At 44.5% G+C, this 19,881-nt stretch overlaps 1 protein-coding gene across 1 annotated transcript in view; it reads left to right on the top strand.

The window, feature by feature from the left end:
• Positions 1-19,881, top strand: part of l(2)37Cb (DEAH-box helicase 16 lethal (2) 37Cb) — a 98,550-nt gene that overhangs the window by 30,379 nt on the left and 48,290 nt on the right. Inside the window, exons 8-12 of the mRNA XM_084609054.1 lie at positions 399-476; positions 4,349-4,474; positions 5,581-5,649; positions 13,544-13,654; positions 16,270-16,385. Of these exons, the coding sequence (XP_084465180.1) occupies positions 399-476; positions 4,349-4,474; positions 5,581-5,649; positions 13,544-13,654; positions 16,270-16,385 (500 nt within the window). The remainder of the gene's footprint in view (positions 1-398; positions 477-4,348; positions 4,475-5,580; positions 5,650-13,543; positions 13,655-16,269; positions 16,386-19,881) is intronic.

The raw sequence follows: 19,881 nt of genomic DNA, 5'->3' as shown, positions 1-19,881 counted from the left end.
GGGTGTGCTGGATTTGCTGGATTGGATTGGATCGGAGCGTTCGCGCCACCTATCGTTACACCAAGAAAACTTGTAGTGCAGTCTGAAATACCACCCCCGTGGCGGCGCGCAGTTCGAATTATCGATGAAGGTGCCAATGTGCGCGCGAAATAACGAGTTGGTTTACCCATAGATGCTTATACAGCTTGGTGGGACCATAACGGTCAGTTCGAATTAACGAGGTGTGAATTAACGAGCTTTCACAGTATTTGTATTTTCCACATATAGGGATGAAATTGTTCAGTCATCCACTTTGCAATGATCTCCCTTACCAGTGTCCAAGCTTGTTTTATTTCCTGCTCACATTTTCACATTGTGTTTATTCAAGATTGGGCTTTTTCTTTCTCTCCTCTGACCAGGAAGAGAAGTACGACCTCATTCTGGATGATGCTATTGAATTTGTCCAAGCACTGCGTGTACCAGGAACAAAGCATAAGGTAAGTAGAGGTCTTTACTTGACCACACCTGCTATGCACCAGTTCTTTTTGAGGACTTGGATGCGGGATCGAATCCTGACTGTGGTGGCTGTTTTTCATTGGAGGCGTAAACCAAGGCGCCCATGTGCTGTGCGATGTCAGTGCACGTGAAAGAACCCCCAGGTGGTCGAAATTTCCGGAGCCTTCCACTACGGTGTCTCTCATAGCCTTAGTTGCTTTGGGATGTTAAACCCCACAAGTGAAACCAACCAGCTCCTTTTGAGGACGGATGTTGAAATTGTCACACTGTGGGATCAGGGCACTTAAGTGGCCCCTGAGTGATGTTGCCAGGCAGATTGCATATTGTTGAGGCAGCTGCAATGAGGCACTCAACACACCTTGCTTGCCAGCTTGGTACACTAGCTCATACATGTATATTGCTTGATGTTAATGGTAGCTAGCCAACACATGTGACGCATACTTGTTATTCCTGCACACCCATTCATGAATGGGTGCTTTCCATGTTCATATTGTTCATTGCTCATTGGGGCTGCTCTGGGGGCTTCTGGGGGTTTACATGGTGTGTCTTTATTTCAGAAAAGGTGCACTTTTATCTAACCCTGTGTTTAGCACCTCATAGCCTTAGTTGCTGTAAGCCTCAGTATAAGTAACTTGACATTTAGACTGTGTGCAGCAAAATTGAAGTAAAAGCTCCATTACAGTGGACTGGGGCCCAGTAAAGGAAACCCTATTAAATGAAAATCGCAGATAAAGGAAATTAACTGAAGTGATTTGTTTGGTTCATATGGGGGGGTCCGCAGGAGGAAAATTCTTTGGTTAATTGAAACACTGGTGAAGCAAAAACCCACATATAATACAATCTCTCCCCCCCCCCCCCCTATTTTATTATGTCATATTTGCGCCATGTTTTGTATGCTGTTTTGATCAGCTTTCAGCCTAAATTTGCACTTCCAATCATGCTATTATTCAGCGGTATGAGCATTATCCTGCTTCCAGCGATGGGAGGCGTTATCAAGCAGTGGCGTCAGGTGATTGTTTCGATGGTTTCAGCTTCTATGCCATTCCACCACCCTGACGACGCAACCATGACCATGGCGCTCGTGAAGCACATGCAGCCAGAAGCAGGATGAGCACACCTCACATGGTGTCAGTACTGCAAAAGCAGTACTTGGCATTTTGCACATTTCTCTCATGGGCCTCTGAAACCATGCTGGCCGCACCCTATAGCCAGAATGGGGATGCTTGACCAGCATTTCTAAAGAGCTCATCGGTTACACTTTCAATAATTTTAGTATACCAAACGCATTTAGAGACAGCAAAGAAGAATTTCTGTGCAAAGTTGTTTTTAGCAAGTTACTCTCCACAGACGATGCACTGAATGACGATAGTCGCTCAAGCACTCAAACTTTTGCAGCACTACTTGGCATGAATGGAACATTGTTTGAATCCTCTTCAGGCTCCATGGTAACTTTTTCGGGACCGCCCCGTAGGTTATCATTCGTATATGAAGAGTCACTTTCGACGCACTGCCGAATGCTAATTTCCATGTGCTGAAATGTGTAGCCCCACCTGGTAGTCTGATAGTATTAGTTTAGGCATCCATCTGGTTCACTTTTCTTTTTTCTTTTTTTTTTTCTTTTTTTCTTTTTTTTTTTTTTTTATGTGGCGCTGTGCAAGAAATAAATATTCAAAGCAGGTTCGTCTCAGATGTAGAAAGCAAGTGACGTTGAGCTCAGATAGAGAATTCACTACGAATTTGGGGCCATTTGTGCCATTTCGTTGCTTGTACTGTGGATTTTCTTGGACAGCTGTCATGAAAAGTCTGAAAACCTCTTCACGTTCTCTGACTTCGGCTTGAATGATGAATAAAACAATTACCAGTCTGGATCCTTAACTGTGGCACTAAGAAAGCATGCTTTCAATTACAGCTCTCTTTTAAGCAGTTACACATGCTCACTCTGTGTTCCCACTGTTTTATTTGCATTTGCCAGGGTTTCAGCAACCTGTGCTGCGGTTTTGGCAACAGAAAGCTCAGACGTGGGATGTGGGTTCTCCAGAACTTCAATAAGTGCGAAGCTCTTTCAGCCACATCGAGTTTGGTTTCTGTACCTAGATTCCAGGGAACAACTATTGGAGCAAATTTTTAGTCTTTATGGCAGACTTGATCACACTTTGCCACACTGTACAGAATACGCTGCGAAATATGCTAGCCATAAACCGCCAAAAACTTGAAAACGCAAAAACTGTAAGTTGGGCTATAAGGAGAAGACCAAGCTGAAATTAAACATGCTTAGCAATTTAGCATTGTGGTTAAGAGAATGGCATGCATTCAAAATGGACTTAGCACATAAATGATTTGTTCCTGGTTAATCTGGCTTCACTGCTTTTTGTTAAGGCATTTAAAAAAACGTACATCATACTTGCAACAGCTGTCCTCGGGAAATAAATGGTGATCACTGTTTTCGAGCAGTACTAAAAAGGAAATCTCCAGATAGGTGCAGATAGGTGTGCGAAATTTTTACAAATAATAAAGGAAATAATGTAGCGTAGCTTTTAAGATTCTGAACTATTTTTACTTCACTGTTTTACTATTAATGTATGCCTTTTTAAGTTTTTATTTTTGGATGTTTTTTATAAAGTATGCAGAGCGAGGCTGTCATCATGTTATGTATGAAGTTAAAAAAAAATTTCTCTGTATTTGATGGCTTTCTAAATAGCTACATTTTAGCATACATTATAGCTAGGCTGTGTAGTTTCCTATGTTTGGCGAATGTTTTTCAGCATTAAATATAGCTTTTTGAAATCTGTGTTTTTCGACTAGTTGCGGGGTGCAAACTATAAAAATGCAACGATTATCCTTGAAAAAAAAAAAATTCTCAGGGCGCACAAGATTGTAGAATTAAAACAGCACAAAGGCAAACAGGTGACACTGGCGACATTCTGAGTAAACTCATGTCGCCAGTTAACTTCAAGATGACTTGCAGCAGATGCTAGGCAGGAAATGGAAGAAGACGAGCCTTTGTACCTGTGATGTGGGGTAGGACACTACACAGAAATAAAATTTTTGTGCTGAACATAACAAACCTCTCTCTTCACCATTTGTTATTTTTACATTCATACTTTTTCAACTATGTATTCCTAATTTCTTTTTCCAGAACCTTACACTAAATGAGGTATGTGCATGTTACGTATAGCACTTAATGAAGTAAATCTTATTCATTTATATGAAATGCTTTTAATAACTTCTTTTGGTACATGTCACATCAGGGTTGTTTATGTACTACATTTGTAGAAAAAAAAGTTGTTTCTGACAAGACACCTTAGAACTGCCTGTTTATTTTTTTTTTCATGGTTCTGAAAGAGTTGGGAGGAGTCTATTGTACTTGTGTAGTGCCTGTTGTCAGTGGCAAACTACAATCAGTATCACTAGTTTCTCACAGTAGAGCCAAAGTTGTGAGGCCTGTGCCGCACACAAGAGCCTTGCGCTCTGAGATGTAATACCCACATTGAGACCTCGTTGCATTCATAATTAAGACTGTGGTTCAAAGATTAAGTATGAAAGCTTTTGTTCATGCTTCCATTTGCTATATATGCTGCTCAACATTTGTTGGCGCAACATGTGGCTTTTGGATATGTATTGCTTCTTTTGTAGTGCTTGCAGGCTCCCATTTCCATAGAAACTGCAACAATAGTGCATCCTTTGTCGGTCGCCAAACATATTTGACAATCAGAATGTCACTAAAGTACAAGCAGGGAACGGTGTTAACGACTAACTGGAGACAAGCATGGCCCACTGCTTAGGAGTACTGCAGCAACTGCACAGGAGGAGAGGTGGTCTTTTAGTTGCGCTCACATCACGACTCATTCCTCAGGACAGGAAAGCCGAGCCCGAGCTGAGCGAGCAAGAACGCAAGAAGCTGACCATCCAGGAAACACGTCGCAGCCTTCCCATTTTCCCCTTCCGTGAGGACCTGCTCGACGCCATTGCTGACCACCAGGCAGGTGTTTGGCCTTCGTCTTTGCCTTTTTGTGTTGTCGTTTCCGTGCACCTGCTCACTTAAGTGCACTGCTGAACAATGTGCACAGCCCATGTGCAGTCCTCACGTGTTTGGCCTTGCACTTTCTTTCTGTCGTGTTAATGGAGCATCTTAAGCACAGTTCACACTGCGTGAACTTAACAGTGACATGAACAAAACATTTGCCATCAAGCCGGAAACTTTTTTTCAAAGAAACTTGTTTCCAAACAGCTTGTTGTCACGCTGCATAAACAGCTGAGAAACAAGGCAGGTTGAAGGGGTGTTGCCTCGGTAGGACAGACATAGGAAATAAAAGCTAAACGCAAGCAGCGTCCTTGAGCAGTGTTTCGCTTGTTCGCCGGCCGAGTGAAAACCCCAGTGACGACATACCACCACAGCATGCACTTAACAGTGATTGATTGTTTTTTAATGGTTTCCGGGCTTGCAAACAGCAGATAAAAAAAAAAAAAAAAAAACTTTCTTTTATCGCTATGTTGTATGCTGCTGTACGGCACCTTGCAAGCAGTCAGGCAGGGTGCCGCAATTGAAACCAGCTGTGGTGGGGCTGCCGTGGTTCTCCTCCTTTTGTGGGCAAGAGTCGCCCACAAAAGAGAGCACGCGAAGGGTACGGCACCATATGAGCAGCTACTCTAGAGGGGCAGTGGAGGAGCGCTGCCGAAGTCGCTAGAGTCTGCCAAGTGTTCCCGCAGAAGTTTCCATTCTGTGTAGCCAGGCGACAGAGACGTATTTCTGAACAGTTTGCGTGGAAGTGGTGTGATAGGGTCGCCAGCACTATGCAGACGCGCTGTTGTCGGACAGAGTTGACCAACTGTTTCCGCAGTGTGAACCGAGCTTTATTTGTCTGTACCCTGTTGTCAGTAGTATGCCTTTGTCTTTGGATTGATCAAGTTGCTTCCTGACATTCGTTTTGCGAAAGTTTTCTGAACATTCTTTATTGGAAAAGACGGGGAAGGGGGACAATATATGCAGTGAACGTTTTGCAGAGATTGTTGCTTCAGTGTTCTTGCTATTAGCAATGTTGCTTTCTTTTTCTTTTTCACAATCCAGATTGCTTTTTTTTTTTCCAGGTGCTAATCATTGAAGGTGAGACTGGCTCAGGGAAGACAACACAGATTCCTCAGTACCTGTATGAAGCTGTGAGTGCCCTCCTGGCTATTTTGCTCGAGAACAGTGCAGTACATTCACGATGCTAACTAAGAATTGATTCAGAGAGCTTGAAGTCATAAAAGAATTTGTATTGTCTTGGCAGAAACACATTGAAGGAACTTTGCATCCATCTAACTGATGTGTAATAGTGAAAATGTGGCAGGTGTGTATTACCTCTTTGTGGTATCTCCTGTTAAGGTAGTGGGCACAAAATTGATGCACTGCAAAATTGATGTTTACTGAACGCTACAAAAGGTTGCTGGAGCTTCGATGTTGGTGAAATGCGGTGAAACTCGAGTGGCAGGCATGACAACTGTTTCATGGACGATTACATATGCTGGCAGTCTGACCAACTGCTGAAAATCCTAGAAGCCATTGTCATGCAGCTGGGTAGTCATGCTAGGTTTTTTAAAACTGGAACTGTAATTGATTGGAGACAACGTTAATTAAAATGACCCAGGACTGTGACATTTAGTATTGTTGGGAGTGGTTTGGTTTATTCAAAATGAAAGGCATGCAGCCGTTCCTTCTTACCTGTGGCAGTCTTTTTCTGCTGGGAATGAGTGAGTGCAAACTCATTGTCATTGCTGACACTGCTTATAGGGAATCACGAATGCTGGGCTCTTCATTCTGAGCCGTTTCCAAGGCAACGAAACATAGTTCCAGGTATCCATGTGTAGTGAAGTGCTAGTAGGCAAATGCTCATCGCATCCTGATAGGCTGCCAGTGTAAGAGGGTAAGAAATTAGTGGCAGCATCTTGGATATACAGTTGAACCCGAGTATAGTATAATGAACTCAAAGCCATGGCACGCAGAGCTGTGCAGGCCAACTCACTTCTGCCAAGTATGCCTCCCGTGAGCATCCTACTGTGAGGGCAGCCATCCTGCCTTCTCGCACACCTTCTGCCCAGTAAGGAAAAAAGAAAGAGATCCTCACCATCAGAGTCAAAAAAAGTCAGGGAAGCGTGAGTGACTTTCATTAGCTCAAAATCCAACTTACTTCATTATGGTGCAACAGGGTGTGGCATCACAGCACTCCTGCCCAAGCCACGTAGTGAGCCTTGGGCAGCACCATACGCATCCCTGGTGGAAGTAGCTAACACCACTCCACCACTGGCAAAGCAGGCTGTGTGGACCCCAAGGCCTCCTCAGACAGGGAAGATCTAGCACAAATGTACCCATTGCATTCTGCAGTCTTCGGTACCTCTGAGGAGGTGATGGGTATCATAGTTCCAAGCTAGTCCTCTGTCACTGACATCGCACTAGTTTGGAAGGAACAAAAAGAAGCAGTGCCTAATCACTGGGCTAGAAACAACCACCTTGCCTTCACAGTGTAGTCCATTTACAACGATACCGGATATAATGATGTATTGCTTGTAACGATCAAATTCTAATGTAAAAATAAACCAGATAGTATAACGATCAATTATCGGTGGTACATCAGGTATAATGATAGCTTTATCACCTCCCGGTATATGTTTACTGCGAAAATTTGTCTGAATGTTTAATAAAAAATACTAAGAAAGGTATGACGTGAAAACTCGACATATATATGCGGCGAAAATGGACTGTCGTGGAGAAATCAGCGAGCGCCATTGCATGCGATTATGAATTGAGCACTGTCCCCATCGCAATCGCTGCCTTTTGCCACACAAAGGGTGCGGCTGTATTGTCATCGCCTAATGTGCGTCCGTAGAAGATTGCGCCAACCACATTGATGATGCAATACCTCTCTAGATGAAACAGCAGATTCATCGAGATTTCTGGCAAGGTTTCAAGGTTGGAAGCCTCGTGAAAAAATATGGGCATTCACACTCTACGATTTTAACAACCATCAAGGCTGGGGATGTTCTGCAGTTCAGTCAGTCACTAATCAGTATTGCTCACGCAACAAGGACTGCCACCAGCATACAAGCGTACAAGCAGTGTTTTGTTAAGCTTCAGCTGCTGCTCAAATGAGCGCGAATTTCCGACATTTTTTTAAGTAATGCTTAAGTTATTTTATGGATATTGATGTATCCTGTAATAAAGTGTTTAGTGCTGTTTACGATGATTAGCATTGTTCAACCCAATTTACTTATCGCTAGTAAGTAGACAAACCTATACGCATGAGAAAATATGTGGGTCTATGCTTTTTTTTTTTTTTTCTCTTCATTTCTTTTTTTTTTTTTTTTGGCCGGTCCAGGTATAACGATAATCGGTTGTAACGATCAGATTTTCTGGTTTTCTCAATATCGTTATAAGTAGACTGCACTGTACTCATATGTGCGGTCTTTGTCATGCCCATGGGGTGTGCTTCTAAGCCCTGCTGCGGCACTCCTTTTACATTCGTGAAGTCCGTCCCTATAGAAATGGTAGGACAGAAAATCTCCTTACCTTCAGGAAATTTGAAACTCTGGGAATGCATTACGAGCCACATGGTGTGGCTCAGAATAAAACCAGTTTTCAGCTTTGTTTTTTGGCACACACGGTATTGTTTTTGAGAGGAACTTGCAGTACAATATTCATTGCCAACTTTGAATAGTGAAAAACCTGCGGAAGTTGCCCTTCAAATCATCTGCTTTGTCATGAAGGCATTGCCAGCAGGCCAAGGAACTGCATGTGACATGTTACTGTGTGCTGAGCTCTTGCTGCATGCTGAGTGCTTCGTACAGTCGAACCCTGATCATTCGAAGTTTGGCTGTATCGAACTCACGGAATATCCCCTTGAAAATCCCATGTAAAGGTATAGGCAAGCTGCATCGTATATCGAACTTCAGTTTCACTGGTCGTTCGATATACAGTCGCCGACCGATTTTTTGGACTCTCAAGAAGCCGAGATAGCGTCCGGAAAATCGTGCAGTCCAAAAAAATGCATTTACGCAAAAAAATGTCACTTTATTTTGCGAGCGGCTTGAAAAAGTGGTCAATATGCCTCTGCAGGGCACTATGTTGCCTTACAAGTCAGTCGGCTTGCACGTCGGCAAGGGTGACGTTCTCGCTGTACACAGCCGATAGCACCATCAAAGCTCGGGTTAGTTCACTATTAGTTGGCAGCACAGCCTCTGGCTCCTCACTGTTGGAGCCCGAGTCATCACTTTCAAGCACCTGGTGAACAATTTCGTCGTTGGCGAGTTCAGCGCAGAGCTGAACTGTCAGTGTGAGCAAACTACTCCAGCGTCACTTCCATGGGAACGCCTCCTGCAGCACGCAAGTGCTCGATGAGGTCAGCAGATGAAGGCGGCTTATGGGAGTCACTGGTGCTATTATCGGATGACGACAACACTTCATCTCTGATCGCGAAACCAGGGTGGCAGAAGCAATTCCGCAGTGTCTCCTTGGTCATCGCTTTCCATGCATCAGAAAGCATGCCGAGTGCAGACAAGTCGACACTGTAGGTTTTGTCGTTGTCCATGCATAACACCATGCGACTAAGCATGCGTGACCGATAAAGGTGCTTGAGTGTCTGGATAACGCCCGGCGTTAGTGTCCGATAGTTGGCGCGGCGATGTAAACAGCACAACACACAAACCGTGAATAGCGACTGACGACTGTGGACGACGGTGACGGCAGCAGCACGCCAGAGCTGGCACTTGCGGGACAGTGAAGCAAGCGATGCCTGCTATCAAGGCTATACCGGGTATGCGAAGTTCCGATGGCATGATCAGCTGTAGATATGATACGTGGGTTCGAGGTTGCAGAAAACCAAAATGGCAGCGGCTAGAAAAGCAAAATGGCACCGGCGTTGTTTGCGTTTTCAGTAGCCCTTGAGTCGCGAATCGAAGGAAAAAGTCCAAAAAATCGAACGAGGATTTGAAACGTCTGAAATTTCGGTCGGTGTTGTACATTGACTCTATGAAGTGCGTGGTGGTGCCATGGCAAGGTCCGGATTTTCAGGCTGGTCCAGAAAATTGGGCGTCCGAAATATCGGTCGGCGACTTTATCGAACTCCGCACCATGCACTGGAAGGTGCGTCTTTCCTCAAAGACTATCACATCACCCTTGGCTGTTTGCCGCGTGACAGGTTCAAGCCACGTGGGAAAGGAATGAGAGAGAATGGTTTGGCGACGGCTGGTCTAGAGCAGCACCGTGCCCTTTCCCCAAAGGCCCGCGCATCTCTGGTGATCGTTTGTCGCGCGCCGGCACGAGACAGTTGCAAGCCATGTGTGTGAAGGAACGGGAGGAAATCAGTTTGGCAATGGCTGGTATGGAGCAGCCAATGCAGCCAATGCAGTCGTGGTGTTCGGGAGAGGGGAAGCAGCATGATGGAGCGAAGCATAAGGGTGTGCCCATTCTTCTGGCAAGCTATCTGTCTCTGCTAGTCCTCTCTTTCTCGGTCTTCGTTTGCAGCAGCAGGCACTACGCATGTGCCGACAAGCCAGCTCGGCCCGTGGCAGACAGAACGCCGGAAGCTTTCTCCAGTGTGTTGTGAACCGTCTGTGCCCGCCAGGTTACGGGTGTGCGCGTCTTGTGTCGTCGTGCTGAATGTGCGGCGTAGGAAAGCTATGGCGGCTGCGGACTTTCAAGAAACTGCAGACTTCCGTTTTTTTTTTTTTTTTTTTCCGGGGGTCTTTTATTTTTGTTGTACTGAACTTGCAGCATAGCATAAGCTATGGAGGCTACAGACGTTAAGAAGTGGCATATTTTTTATTTTCTTTTGCGAGAGTTAACCTTCCTTGTCATTGGGCTGAACGTGCATAGTAGCGTAAGCTTTGGCGGCTGTGGATGTTTAGAAGTGGTAATTCTTTTTTTTTTTTTTTTTTTTTTCCCGGGGGTCTTTTATTTTTGTTGTACTGAACTTGCAGCATAGCATAAGCTATGGAGGCTACAGACGTTAAGAAGCGGCATATTTTTTATTTTCTTTTGCGAGAGTTAACCGTCCTTGTCATTGGGCTGAACGTGCATAGTAGCGTAAGCTTTGGCGGCTGTGGATGTTTAGAAGTGGTAATTCTTTTTTTTTTTTTTTTTTTCCGGGGGTCTTTTATTTTTGTTGTACTGAACTTGCAGCATAGCATAAGCTATGGAGGCTACAGACGTTAAGAAGCGGCATATTTTTTATTTTCTTTTGCGAGAGTTAACCGTCCTTGTCATTGGGCTGAACGTGCATAGTAGCGTAAGCTTTGGCGGCTGTGGATGTTTAGAAGTGGTAATTCTTTTTTTTTTTTTTTTTTTCCGGGGGTCTTTTATTTTTGTTGTACTGAACTTGCAGCATAGCATAAGCTATGGAGGCTACAGACGTTAAGAAGCGGCATATTTTTTATTTTCTTTTGCGAGAGTTAACCGTCCTTGTCATTGGGCTGAACGTGCATAGTAGCGTAAGCTTTGGCGGCTGTGGATGTTTAGAAGTGGTAATTCTTTTTTTTTTTTTTTTTTTCCGGGGGTCTTTTATTTTTGTTGTACTGAACTTGCAGCATAGCATAAGCTATGGAGGCTACAGACGTTAAGAAGCGGCATATTTTTTATTTTCTTTTGCGAGAGTTAACCGTCCTTGTCATTGGGCTGAACGTGCATAGTAGCGTAAGCTTTGGCGGCTGTGGATGTTTAGAAGTGGTAATTCTTTTTTTTTTTTTTTTTTTTTCCGGGGGTCTTTTATTTTTGTTGTACTGAACTTGCAGCATAGCATAAGCTATGGAGGCTACAGACGTTAAGAAGCGGCATATTTTTTATTTTCTTTTGCGAGAGTTAACCGTCCTTGTCATTGGGCTGAACGTGCATAGTAGAGTAAGCTTTGGCGGCTGTGGATGTTTAGAAGTGGTAATTCTTTTTTTTTTTTTTTTTTTTTTTTCGGGGGTCTTTTATTTTTGTTGTACTGAACTTGCAGCATAGCATAAGCTATGGAGGCTACAGACGTTAAGAAGCGGCATATTTTTTATTTTCTTTTGCGAGAGTTAACCGTCCTTGTCATTGGGCTGAACGTGCATAGTAGCGTAAGCTTTGGCGGCTGTGGATGTTTAGAAGTGGTAATTCTTTTTTTTTTTTTTTTTTCCCGGGGGTCTTTTATTTTTGTTGTACTGAACTTGCAGCATAGCATAAGCTATGGAGGCTACAGACGTTAAGAAGCGGCATATTTTTTATTTTCTTTTGCGAGAGTTAACCGTCCTTGTCATTGGGCTGAACGTGCATAGTAGCGTAAGCTTTGGCGGCTGTGGATGTTTAGAAGTGGTATTTTTTTTTTTTTTTTTTTTTTTTTTTTGCGAGTCGACCATACTTGCGCTGAACATGCAGCACAGCGTAAGCTATTGCGGTGGCGGACGTTAAGAAGCAGCAAATTTGTTTTTTTCTTTTGCGAGAGTCATACATCCTTGTCGTTGTGCTGAATGTGCAGTGTAGCATAAGCCATGGCGGCTGCGGAAGCGACAATTTTTTTTTTTTTTTCGCCAGAGTCGTTCATCCTTGCATATATGAATCAGTGAAAGCATGCGGTCAGCTGCAATTATGACACCAGCTTTTAGCACTGTTCGGTTCAAACGGCATTTGCAGCTATCAGGCTTTCCAATCATTTTTTGGCAGTGGACTCCACCCGCCCCAAGCGCGGCATGTTAAATTGAACCATGCTTGTGCAATCAAGCCATCATGGGCACTCTGCCAAGTTCACTCCCTGCCACCGCAGGAGCTAACATCAAAGGTATAGTCAAAAGATCAACACGCCATGACATTATAGCTGCGCAGCATCTTGGCACGCTGCCAATAAATGAGCTGGGAATGCGACAGTCAAAACGGAGGGATGCGCCAGAGACTAACTTTTTTTTTTTTTTTTTAAATTCTCAGCAGCAAAAATGGAGGGTGGGTTCATTATGCGAGTAGGTCGATTACTCGACAAATACGGCATCGTGTTTCACAATCGCAAGTGGCATCTCAAGGCAATTTCTGTATATCGAATTATTTCGCAAATCCCCTTCGAGTTCGATATATCCAGGTTCGGCTGTAGCAGAAGCAGATGCTTAAAGGCAAGTCCAGGGGTTTTTGGAACATTTTGAGTTCATAATTCTATCATGTTCCTAAAATTCGCTCTCTCGTGTAAGCCTAGATAAAAAAAAAGGAGCCTTTTTCAAAACATCAATTAGAAATATGTTAAAAGGGCAAAAACGAAACCAAAACCAAAAGTTGGTTTGGTTCAGCCTAGAGTGTCACCGTTACAGCCGTTAATTAGCGTTAATTAGCTTAACTGGTGGTTGTAAGTGACAGCTGGTCGCTCTTTGTCTGGAATGACCGAAAGCAAGCGCAGAATTTTGTCCTGTAGCAAATGCAGAGCCTGTATAGACTTTCATGCATCCAGTTACGTCATGCACCCAAGGTTGCTCGTAGGAATCTCCCCGATTGGTGCCACAAATTGAGAATTTTGTTGCGAAAGCAACATTATGCCAGGTTTCGGCCCGCCACATAGTCTGTGGCCGCAGTCAGGAATGTCCTTGAACAGCCGGAAAGAAGACGAAGAGGAGAAGGAAAAACACTAAGAAGACGAAGAAGCTCGGTCACCCGCAGCTAATGCTTTCACTCCACATTCGGTTCTGCAGCGTTGAACCATTCTCATTATTTTTAAATTCAAATGACCAGAAAACTCGGGGGAACGTACCATGAAAGTTTCAGTAAAATCAGGGGAGGCTGAGAAAATGCCGGAGTTGCCCTTCAAGGGCTTGCTTTTGCAGCTGATTATTCACTGTGTCAGCGTTTGCTTACAACTTTTGCAGAGTTTTTAGCGCAATATTGGTAAGGTGTCTTTTAATTCAATTTGCACCATAGTGATAACTTGTTGTGGCTAGTTTTATTGTCTGAGGTTTATATGAATCTGACTGTAGACATATGTGTTGTTGACTAGCACATTGAGCTGCAGGAGCGAAAAAATGTCCCTCCTGCTATCTCCCACTTGAAAAGCCTTTGCTTATAATGGCCATCGTGTGTTTTCAGGGCTACTCGGCTAACAAGATGAAGATTGGCTGCACGCAGCCAAGGCGAGTTGCTGCCATGAGTGTAGCCGCTCGAGTCTCAGAGGAGATGGGCGTCAAGCTGGGAAACGAGGTGAGTGGCTCTAGAGCTGTGCAGCTGTTTTTATTAGGGGTTCGAATTACCCAGTGTTCTTAAAAGCTGCCGAGAACCGTATGCATCGCTGTAATTTTGTCTAATCAACACTTCGAAAATGCATGTCAACGCATTTGAGAGGAAGACTAAGCGGCAATGACAGTATTTTGTAATTTTGTCAAGTTCTTTGCTTGTCGGGAATGTCGACCAGAATGGTCAATGCTTCCGCGGCCATTTTTGCAGTGCGACTCAGTAACAGTGGTGCCACTTCCCAAATCATCACGTTTTGAGGATGTTTTACCGCATGGACTGTGCGGTGAGGACATGTGTGAAGCATCCTCAAAATGAGACAGGTCAGCGTACTTAAAGCACGGAAGAAGCATATGGATGTAAAAGGGGGAAATGCGTGCGTGCGTTAGAAGCCATCCTAAAATAGAACTAAATGTCCAGTGACTCGCAAAAGCAGAGTCCAAAACAGCACGATTGGCCGATGTTTGCGCTCGATGGAAGCGGTGGGATGGTGTGAAGAGAAACTGAAGCTATGCTACCAGACTGTATTTCGGTTATGGGGAATTCCCGACAATCGTCTCGCCTGCTACAGAGTGCATGATTGAGGCACACGTGCAATGCTATTCCAAGGAATTCATGTTCAGGGAGGTCTATTTGGACGATCGGTGGCTTCACGGGTTCATGCCCCGACTTGACTCCCTGCCTGAATTAACGAGCATCCAGTGCCGCAGATTTCCAAGGTCATTGGCCAGGGCCAAGCTTCTTGTTCAAATTATGTGAATTTTCGAATTGGCAGGGGACCGAACTAAAAAGATTTTACTGCATCTCGCTTTCTCTGCGCTGGCACCGAGCATGTTGCCAAGTATATTCAACATTCAATTGTTTGAAATTTTTTACTAGGTATTCAGTTTGCAAATCAAACAATTCGATTCATATTTGGTTATTAGAGTATTCGCACACCCCTAGTTTTTATGTTCAGGAACCACTAGAAAGAAAAAAAGAAAAAGAAACATAGAGCAGGGGTCCTTCCCACTGCAAGTCCAGGTATCTGATCCAGGAACATTGAAGGCCATAGCATAGTAAATGTCGATAGTCTTTTAGAGGCATTACTTTTCCCTGTGGCACACTGAGTCGTGTTACAGGTAAACCAGGACGTAACAAAAATTGTGAAAGGTCTGCAATGTTTCATTTCATGTAGGTTTTCATTACATGCGGTTTCCACATGAAAACTCTGAAAGACCCGTCAGAATTTTAACCAGAATAAGAAATAAATGGAGGTGAAATCACCTTGACAGTGTTCTCCGGAAGCACTTGTTACTTGTCATAAAAACGGAGAAACATTTCGCAGTTGCATTAACTTCAAGTAAGGCAGCATCAAGGTCAACTGCCGCAACACCTTCATTACATGAAATTCTCAAAGGTGTGCTTCAGTTGGGCGGTTTCGAGGAATTGAGGAAGCTCGTAATATCAGGGAAGTTCTGCAAGGAGGTTTGCACATCGAGGTTTAAACTGTATATACGTTTGCTTGTTAAGCCATGAGAACCGGTCTTCCTGTAGAAAAGCAGAAGTCATCTTGGAGGTAGGAGGCTTGTTGAGTGGCCAGTGCAGATGGGCGCTTAGAGATGTGACCTTTGGTGCTTCAAAGTTCCCTGCAGGTAATTATATAGCGGCATATGATAAGCAGTTACTTATCTGATTGCAGTCAAACGGTTAGCGAGGATGGGCTATGCTTAGGTGAATGCCAATGATAAATTTATTTTTTATTTAAACATGCTCCATTTTGAGGGATCCCCCTAAATACATTGGATTGTAGGGTAGATTTTTGCCAGCTGCAACTGATAGTGGAGGTTTTCATGTTAAATTCATACTAATATGTGGTGTGAATCTGTTTGCTTTGGTTAAGGCAAACTCTGGCAGCAGTGCGTGCATGTGCAGACATTCTTCCTGAATAGCAGAGCAGTGGTGAATCTAGGTGTCCTTGAAAGTAATGTAGTTAGCTGTGCGCTGCTCTTTAAGTGCAATAATGGTTTATTCAAGAGCATGCAACCTACCTGCATTAAACGGCCAAAAGTTTTTCTTTGTGAAAAGCAAATATATTCACAGAAAAGACTGAGACTCAAACAAACTGAATAAGGCAATGTGGGTTTTACGTACCACTTATTATTATTATTATTATTATTATTTTTTTTTTTCGGAGTGCTTGGCAAATGTTTCCTCATGACCTTCTCGTCATTTGTCTCACTCTGGGCTTGCTAACAGTGCCTAGGTACTTGTGTACGCATACGCACTTTGTATTTGTTTATTTTTTTTGCCACTTCTGATAGGCTGAATGGAAGTCTAAGGTTCTGCAGTGCTAGTCCTAAAAGGAGTCTGCTGCATTTTTTATAATAAAGCTGTTCTACAGTGCCTCTTCAGCCTCTACAGGCATCTGTGGCTTATTGGCCTGTCAACATGGCCATGTTGTTACAGGCCCCTTTGAGAGCTGTTGTCTCTTTGGTGCATTCTTTCACAGTATGACTGCAAAGCAGCGAAATTTTTGCCCTGACATCAGCTCCGCCTGTTGACATGTTTGATTCGCACAGTGAAGAACTGTTATGGCCGTGCAGGTGGGCTACAGCATTCGATTTGAGGACTGCACTTCAGAGCGGACCGTGCTCAAGTACATGACAGATGGCATGCTGCTCAGGGAATTCCTCTCCGAGCCAGATTTGGCCAGTTACAGGTATTTTTGCAATTCCTCTTTATTGGTTCTTCTGCCGAATGGTGGCTGGGTGGTTCATTGCAGCGTGTCGAGCGCTTGTACTGAACAAAGTCTGGAAGGGAAATACATGTGTTTTGTTACGGCACTGGTGCTGAACAGGGTCCCTGCATTGCTCGATTATCCAATCTTGCCACCTCCTAGCGAGATTACAAGGAAAGGAAATGCTGCAGCCCTTTCTTTTCCATACTGCTGCTTGCGGCTTGAGGCACTGACGTTGTAGCTGCGGCCAGTTATTGTTGAAGTGAGGCTGAAACAACTCATGTTGGGCCAAAGTGGTTGCCATCACTTTTTTTTTTCACCCTGTAACCATGTAGATAGCTTGTCCATGTTGATGGAAGCAACAGCACACCACATCTTTACATTCACTGGGGCTTTTTCACTGTTGCTGTAAGTGAAACTTGTGCACTTTGTGACGAGCCGATGGTGGTTAACAAGAGGCAGGCTGTACTCTTTTACTTCGGGCCACCATCGTTACTTTCTTTTGCTGTGACCTTCGAACCACTGTTTAATGGCCCGCTGATCACCCACCTCGTTATGGACACTACCACTGTTGTGGCCTGAGGTGTGCGTCACCCACAGGCTGGCATGCCTGCTCCATGTTCTCCATCATCTGCAAAGAAGCGGCGGTCGCGGACAAAAGGGCGGGACCGGGCGGGACCACTTCTTGCGAAAGCGGCAGCAGTAAAACCTCCTTCGATTAGCCAGACACTGGAGAGAGAAAGAAGCACAATGAGGCTGCAGGTGGACTGCCGACTTCCACGGTGAGGGGACTTACGGGTGTCATGGCGACGGGGGAGAGAGAAAGATGCTGGCGGGACGAAGAGGAAGAAAGGATACCCGGTTTGGCATCCTAAGGAAGTCGAGTTTGAGAGACGGCAGAGGTGAGACGTGGATCACTCATCGGCACGTCGTCAATGAGGCCCGCTCAAAGGCGACCCTGATGAACCGAGAGGTAGCTCACTGATCCCGCGTGAAGGTTTCAGTCCTGGGCTCCTGCGTGTCGTACCCACCTGCCAGCCAAGTTCCTCGACTAACCATCGCCAACATGGCCGATATCAATCCGTGGTGAAAGAGAACATCCGACAGGAGCGGTGAGCCACTCACCGTTCTCCACTCCTTTTTGACGAGCAGTAAATAAGCTGCTTTCGTAAACCCTCCCAACTTGTCTTTCTTTCTTTGAGCCTCGGCAGGGTCCCATTGTCTAGATCCGAGACCCTTGGAGGCAGTTGTGGTTCAAACCTTCCGACCCCTCTAGGGCTGTCACCCCAGGTGTAGGTAGGGATGGCTGCAGTATGAACATAGTTGGTTAGAGTGGAGAAGAAGGAAATAGGGGAGGAAGGAATGTGCAGACGCACACGATGGTTATAGTATGTGCAGGTGTTGGAACAGTACGTCATCCCTAAATAAAAATAAAGGAACTGTAACAGGCCCAGCAGTGTGTGAAACGGCGCAGCTGGCCAATGCGCATGATCAATCAGAGCCGTGAGATGGTGCAAGGTTAAGTAGCGTAAAACCAAAACTATGCGACTGAGCCATATTTCGGAAATATGGAACTTCCAGCTGTTGTGGTGCCTGCCATAGTGCACGGGCACCACCATTTCATACTATTTAGGTTCGGGGAGGTCTATTTTGATGATTGCTGGCTGTGTTGATGGTTCCTCAACTTTAGTTTTTACTTCGCTGTGGTTTTTTAACTACCAGCCACCAGTAGGACTTGTGCGATGTCACTTTTCACTGCCATGGCACAGCTAAATCGGATTTCGACAAAGAAAGAAAATTAGGTAGGGTTATGCAAAGATTCGAAACTTTAAATTTGCATCACACTTTCACTATTCAGACTTCCTAGTCGGAAGTTACGAGTTTTATGTTCATCTAAACCCGCAGCAAAACACTACACCATTTCCAAATAGAAATATCAAGCACTTGTCGCATGAGTCAACTTACCTCGTGGAATGGTCTGTCAGCAGGTGGCAAAAGCAGTAACCCCAGGCCTTTGAGAGCCAATAAGCATCGATAGCGATTGTGGGCTTGCTGCAAAACCACTCGCCACAATGCTGAGTTGTGTCACCGTATACTGGTAAATCTCAGTGTACTAACACAGTTGGTACGAATTTGCAGGGTGATGCGAATTTGTAAAATTCCCTGACCGGAGTGCATTGTGTACAGTGTGGAGACTTTCAGATGTTCCGAATGTTCTTCTGTGCCACTACAGATAGTACAAACATGAGAACAACTGCTGCAGCCTTGACCACTACGTACTGCCCGCACATTGTTTACTCCATGATTGTTAACCGCGCTGTATGCGCAAGGAGCAGTTTTTGACGGCACTCGGCCCACACATTGCTGAGACTGCAATTGCCTGTCCACACAGCACTCCGCGAGAACTTTGCGGCACCACACAATGTACAATGTGGCTCAGGCATTGAGTGGTGAGGTTTCATTCTCGCACCTTTGTTTTGCAATAGCATTTAGGTTCCAACAACGGTACTTGCAGTCTAAGTCAGCACATAACGCAGTGCATCGATAATTCAAATTTGCTAAAGTTGAAAAGAATTTTTGTGGTCTCGTAATTGCTAATGTAAATGCGACTGAATAATCATTCAAAGCAGCTGATTGATTGCACCAGCCCTGTCTAGTCGAATATTTGGGGTGCTATACAGCAATGCCCGATCCCAATTTCAGCGCAGATGCATGAAGCAACGGCCTTTGGAGCTGTGAAGCGGTGCTGCAAAATCTCGTTACAAGAGACATGGTTACAAGAGACACTTGGTTATAAGAGACATTTGAAAATAGTTTGGTTGGTTTTGCCATGTTTTGCCATGTTAACAACAATGCATATAAAAGGCATGGTTACGAGAGACACACTGTTGCAGGTCCCTAAAGTAACTTCTTCACTATTTAGAAGAGACACAATTTACCCAGGTATGCCTAAACAGTGCAGCTGACTCATACCAACTTGTATATGTGGCAGTTTAGATTTCCTTGTCAGACTAAATTCTGTATCATATCAGTGTCCTTTATTTGTTGCAATATGTTAGGAACCGAGAAGGAGTGCCTCCACTAGAATGGAAAGTCGTCCCTGTTGTTTCAGTCGTGGTGGAATGTGTTGACAGTGGCTGAAACAACAGGGACGACTTTCCATTCTAGTGGAGGCACTCTTTCTCGGTTCCTGACACACTGCAACAAGACAGGACACTGATATGGAACAGAATTTAGATAAGGAAATCTAAACTGCCACACATACCAGTTGGTAAGAATTTTTGGCTACAAGAGACCTTGGTTACAAGAGACACCTTTTTCGGGTCCCTTGAGTAACTAACTGATATGCATTAGTGCCCCAGCCCCACAATTCTCATAAGGAACAGTTGCTTTGTAGTGCGGCTCGCAGACTGCAGAGGAGGAGACATTTTGCTGCAGAGCACAGTTATGGGTGCTCTTGGTGCTTCTTTGCCTTGGG

This window comes from Amblyomma maculatum, chromosome 7 (genome assembly GCF_055883805.1).
Source record: "Amblyomma maculatum isolate TAMU_Amacu chromosome 7, ASM5588380v1, whole genome shotgun sequence".
Taxonomy (NCBI): domain Eukaryota; kingdom Metazoa; phylum Arthropoda; class Arachnida; order Ixodida; family Ixodidae; genus Amblyomma; species Amblyomma maculatum.
This window is presented reverse-complemented; position numbering and strand designations above follow the sequence as displayed.